The sequence below is a fragment of the Neospora caninum genome, chromosome Ib (genome assembly GCF_000208865.1).
Source record: "Neospora caninum Liverpool complete genome, chromosome Ib".
Lineage (NCBI taxonomy): Eukaryota > Apicomplexa > Conoidasida > Eucoccidiorida > Sarcocystidae > Neospora > Neospora caninum.
The window spans coordinates 1,538,668-1,544,458 of NC_018386.1; the positions used below are offsets into that span (position 1 = coordinate 1,538,668).

Below are 5,791 nucleotides of genomic sequence, written 5' to 3' on the forward strand. Positions count from 1 at the left end.
CTAATAAGGGTCCAAGTGTTGCCGCAGGTTCCCCGGCACCGATGCACCCTCCTGCAAAGGTGTGCCGGCGAATCAGTACAGCAACACAGAGAAAAACAATTCGAGACAAACTCGACGTAGCCGATGCAACGCCTGGATGCTGGAACGTCCATTCGACAGAGATACGTACGCTGACACACAGAGCACAACTCAGTGAAGTGGCTCGGTCCCAGAACGGCAATTGCAAGTGTGGCAAAGAAAGGCTCCTCCCCACATTCTACCGCCGTATAACTCCCATTTCGCTAACTCGGCACCTGGGTGCCTGATACTGACTGGGAGTGGCTCTGGACAAAAGTGTATTTGTTTTCAGCTCAGGATTTGAGAACATCGGCGGCCTCCGATCTACACCTCACAGACGGCCCCGGGAAACCAGCATCCCAGGGATTAAAGTCCGGTTTCCTCAAGTACTTGATCAGCGTTTCGAAGGAGTTGGACAATTTCCCGGAAGCTTGCGTCCCGTAGGGCAGCTTGCGGCACCAAACGGCTCCATCGTCTGTGGCCCAAAAGGTTGCGAATTAGGAGTTGCACAGCTGCGGGAATGTCCTCTGAGCAAGCCTCGAAAGAGAGCTGTCGAGAGGCGCTTCGCCTGTTGTCAGCAAGGGCCGCTCGGCCTGACTCGTCCAAACCGTCAAACGTGGAGACTTCCAGATCGAATGGCAGTCGTCCGCACCATAACTCATAGATCATAAGTCCAAGAGGATAGCTGTCTCGCGAATACGTGTATGGAGTACTGGGGTGCTCAACAGCTTCCGGTGCAGCGTATCTGCTCACTCGGGTTGTCCTGAAACTCTCCCCGTGGCGGCGTGCTCGGCCAAGACCAGAGAGGTAGAAAAGACCATGGCTGAAAAGAAGAATGTGTTTGGGCTGCAAATTCCCGTGAATCACTCTTCGTGAATGCAAGGCTGCAACAAGCTGGACCATCTGGACAGTCGCGGCGAGCCGGACGAGATTGGTTGTTCGGGGACCGAGTGTTTCACTGGTGCGAAGAAAAGCGATGATATCCTTCAGTGAGGACGAGGCCTTTGGCATCAGGAGAACCTGCGCCCGTGCGCTCGGATCATCTGTTTCACCCCCTGGTCGGTAAACCAGTTTGTCGATGGGGGCAACCAGCCGAAGTCGCATCATTGCTTCCGCAGCATCTTTCATTGACACGGCGGACAGGATATTGGCCTCTGTTTTGGCAACTGTCCTCGCCTCTGCAGACTGTCCGAGATAAAACTTAAGAGCGACGTCCGAATCCGTGCCACTGACCTGTCCCCTGAACACGGCTGTATACTCTCCTGTCCCGAGCGGTTCCTTGACGTTCACGACGACCTCTTCAGCAGTTGTGGTAGACACGAACTTGAGAGTTGCCCCTGCTTGCACTAGCGCGTCACGTGCAGTCTCCAATGCATCGGCGTCAGGGGTCTCAACTGGTACAGTCGTGGCAAGCGAGGCGAGTGCTGATTGTCCGACAGCCTCCTCGTCGCGGAATTCAAAATGCGCCCGCGGAAGAACTCGCCCTCTCACTCGATCAGCCGCAGTTGCAAACCCCCTTCGGAGCCGCCTCCAACCGCGGCCAACGTACCGGCGAGCTCGGCCAAAGAGACCCCGGACGCGGTTGACGAAACGTCTCCCTCGTGATCCTACTGGGCGCGTGACTGTAGTCGCCCAATTTCTCATCCTGGTACCAAATCCGCGTCTCCTCGGCTCCTCACTTCGCAACCCCTCCGGCTGACCCATCACCTGTTCTTCAGATGGAGAGGTCGTTCCTCCAACGACGCCAGGTCCGCCGACAGCCTGTTCAGGTTCTGAGACGGCGCTTCGCGCTCCTCTGCGGAAAGGCGACCACCAACGAGACGGATTCAGCCAGCCCAGCATACGGCGACCGGGAGCCTGCTGGACCGCTGGCTGCGGCAGCTGATCCTGTGCGACGGGTGCCTCCACGGGGACGGCTTCGTCGTTACCGTCTCCAGTGGACAGAGGAACTTCAGCGTAAGGAGCCGGAGCACCAGTTCCTGGCGCATCCTCTGGCATGTCAGGGGCCAGCGGGACCTGGACGGGGGCACCCAACGTGGCCTGGGGCCCGAAACCCAGGCTGACACTACCTGCCGCCGCGAGAAGCAAGGCAACGTGCGTCCTCATTTTGGTAGAGAAAAAACTCCCTTTGTCTCTAGTAGAAAAACTGATACTGGTACAGAATACCAGTGACGAGCTAAATAACTGCGTACTCAACACTGTCCAACACGCTGAGGAGCAGTTGAGTAGTTTGCCGGACTGTTTCCTTGAGAGGTTCTGGTGCGAAGCATTAGCCGGAAATTCCTGACGCGATAAAAGGGTCCGCGTGTCTTTCCACTCTGTCTTGAACCAAGGCACTGGCCGTTCCTTGATTTCGCGTAGCTAGCGGCACGTCCCGTCCCGGGCTCCCCGACTTGGCGCCGGGCTGGTCGTCAGTGCTGGACCCCGGGAAGTTCCGCTGCCGCACGTGTGCTTGTACAAGTAAAACAGGGCGCTTGTCAACACCAGGGGAGGATCGAAGAAAACAAAGGTTCCTTAGAGTCAGATCTCGATTGGAGACATGCATTTTCTTTCGAGATGACCTCTGGCGCGCAGTACCATTCTTGCTATACCGCCGCGACCACAGTCCCCCGCTCCGTCGCCATCGGACTAGCTGTGTCGCAACGTACGGAGAGTCACGGACTAGAGACAGGGATTGCAGTGGCGGCGGATATAATTTAAAACACTTAGCCGACTGTCGGCTTTCTAAGTGATCCTGTCTCCTGCTAATTCGTTTTCTCTAAAAGCGAGGTAGTGTTTAGCAAGGATGCACTCTGTGTCTGCACGAATTAAGGCCTTCACTGACTGTGGCGCGGTAGCTGGCGTCGACCGGCGCTGTTTTTGACAAGCACCAGGGGTAGATCGAGAAATTCGCGGCAAATTCAAGATCCAGCCATTTCGTCTCACTAGTTTCTCGGTTACCTATTACACTCGCGAGAAGTGAAGTGGTGTCGTCATCTTCGTCTGGGTGAGAAGTCGCTAAAAAATTCGGTTCTCTGGAGAGTTCCACGGGCCGAACTGCACGGATGGCGGAACCACCGACGGATCAGTCCTGTGGCCAGGCGTCACCGGGGAACTAAAGTAGCGCGCAGTTCGAAGCGGAAGTGGGAAGGATGTCTCGCTTTGACATCAGGACCCGGTGAGGCAGTCTTGGACTGTCGGTGCGCTTAATGGCCGGAACTATCTGTCATGGCTTTGTACTATTATAGCAAGAAGATTTTGGGACTGGGTCACGTGAGGCCACGCCGTGCCCGCAAGGCGGCTGCCTAGGGGAAGGTAACAGTTTGCCTGGTGTCATCGGATGCATTGACAGTAGTCAGTAAAGGGTTGGACGGCATCCGCGAGTGATCGGTTGTATCAATCAGTAACAGTGATACCGCAAACACGGATCAGCACTGAGTTTGCTGACTTTGACCAGGAAAGAGTTGCCAGTTGGAGAGACGCCTGCGTAGAGTTACCACAACGGCAGCTACTCGTTCAAATGAAATGTGGTCCTTACGATTGAGCCCCCGAATATATTTCTAGGCAAAATACTGGACCTCACCGGAATGGCGCGAGCAATCATTTGCTGTACCGAATAGACCGAAAGACATCTACCGTCCACATCAGGTGCAAGATGGTGCGAATGAATGTGGGTTGATGCAAGACTGTGCAGCAGTGTACAGAACAGGTGAATGTTATCAGCGTCGACATACAATAGTTGGACTTGGCAACGTCTCTCCTGTGAAAATGGGAGGAGGATGAAGCAGCGGCATGACCGGCAGAGAGGCAATGAATTCCTCACCGGAGGAGGAGACACCATAATGCAGAAAGGCCGGCTTGCCACTGCAGACAGTCATCCTGCACGGACGCCTGGATAATGCAAAGGTTTGGTCCCCCACTCTGTGACACACGCCCCGTCTGCCATCCTAGAAACCGCATGTGCCTGTTTCTGCACCTGGTCTGTTTACGTCAGGCATGTTACTGTCCCTACCAACTAAGCTCTCAGATGGATCCAGACTCCACCTGCACTTGCTTGGTCGTAAGGCACGAAGATTGCATCGGGGTGGTGTCCCCTCACGCTGCTTTTTGTTGTTGTGGAAGGGCCTCATATCTTCACAAACGCGCTTACCACGGCGTGTGCTTTCTTCCCTGCGTCAGAAGCGGCATCAGTGTCTGCTGAGCAGCCGGGCGTTTACGCTCCGCCTCCCGCCAGCAATTATCTGCGATGGGTGCCCGCCATAAACCACACACCAGCCACGGCCTTTTCTCCAGTTCATTGTTAGAACCGCCCGTGTCCTTGCTGCTAGACCTATTTCCAGTTTTCTTGTTGAAGTCTGCTTCAGCTGCGCGAACGGTGAAACCGTCGTTCGCGTGGAAACGGTTTCCGAATATATGTACACGGTTCGATATGGTAGACTCCTCGAACAATGGTCCTGATCATACTAGCATCTGAGTAGTAGGATGCGCGCGCTGTTAATACGGGTGACAGCAGTATTCCATGCACTTTGTATGAGTGCGCGTACGCACTCATCAATGTGAAGGCTTCCGCCACGGGCCGGCTATTTCAGGCGTGGGGAGAGGCACTCAAAACACAGTAGAGTGTAAGTCAACGGCAGTATGTGCGTTTGTCTCGTGTGAGATATTCTCCAGTTCTGGACGCGTGATACGCCCACGATATGAGTAAATATCTGCGCCTATGTGTGTGTGTGTGTGGGAGCAACGGATTGTACACAGATTGTCGGTCACCATGAGGCAACTCCGCTGGACCGGCAGACACCCTCGTCCTGTTCAGAAGCTTCTCTTATGTGGTGTACGTGTTGTAGGGTAGCACCCAAGGAAACTCAGGCAGATACGATTTGAAACCTCTTCGTTATTAGGACCACGGGCTGGGTCCGTAGCCAACCAAGAAAAAGCGATCCACGAAGATGTACGGTCGTGAGTTCCGCAAAAAAACACACAGGCAGCACATACGATCGGGGAGTCAAAATTGCAACCACCTCTAATAAGGGTCCAAGTGTTGCCGCAGGTCCCCCGGCACCGATGCACCCTCCTGCAAAGGTGTGCCGGCGAATCAGTACAGCAACACAGAGAAAAACAATTCGAGACAAACTCGACGTAGCCGATGCAACGCCTGGATGCTGGAACGTCCATCCGACAGAGATACGTACGCTGACACACAGAGCGCAACTCAGTGAAGTGGCTCGGTCCCAGAACGGCAATTGCAAGTGTGGCAAAGAAAGGCTCCTCCCCACATTCTACCGCCGTATAACTCCCATTTCGCTAACTCGGCACCTGGGTGCCTGATACTGACTGGGAGTGGCTCTGGACAAAAGTGTATTTGTTTTCAGCTCAGGATTTGAGAACATCGGCGGCCTCCGATCTACACCTCACAGACGGCCCCGGGAAACCAGCATCCCAGGGATTAAAGTCCGGTTTCCTCAAGTACTTGATCAGCGTTTCGAAGGAGTTGGACAATTTCCCGGAAGCTTGCGTCCCGTAGGGCAGCTTGCGGCACCAAACGGCTCCATCGTCTGTGGCCCAAAAGGTTGCGAATTAGGAGTTGCACAGCTGCGGGAATGTCCTCTGAGCAAGCCTCGAAAGAGAGCTGTCGAGAGGCGCTTCGCCTGTTGTCAGCAAGGGCCGCTCGGCCTGACTCGTCCAAACCGTCAAACGTGGAGACTTCCAGATCGAATGGCAGTCGTCCGCACCATAACTCATAGATCATAAGTCCAAG

The 5,791-nt window shown here is 54.8% G+C and overlaps 2 protein-coding genes across 2 annotated transcripts in view; both read right to left on the minus strand.

The window, feature by feature from the left end:
- Positions 1-423: 423 nt before the first annotated feature.
- Positions 424-2,163, minus strand: NCLIV_004220 (uncharacterized protein; the record flags this gene model as incomplete). The annotated part of the gene is made up of 1 exon (XM_003879924.1): positions 424-2,163. The coding sequence occupies one exon, from the start codon at positions 2,161-2,163 to the stop codon at positions 424-426; it is 1,740 nt and encodes a 579-aa protein (XP_003879973.1).
- A 3,243-nt stretch (positions 2,164-5,406) lies between these two features.
- Positions 5,407-5,791, minus strand: part of NCLIV_004230 (hypothetical protein) — a gene marked incomplete at both ends in the record, with an annotated part of 1,405 nt that continues 1,020 nt past the window's right edge. The window contains one exon of the mRNA XM_003879925.1: positions 5,407-5,588. Coding sequence (XP_003879974.1) covers positions 5,407-5,588 — 182 coding nt within the window. The remainder of the gene's footprint in view (positions 5,589-5,791) is intronic.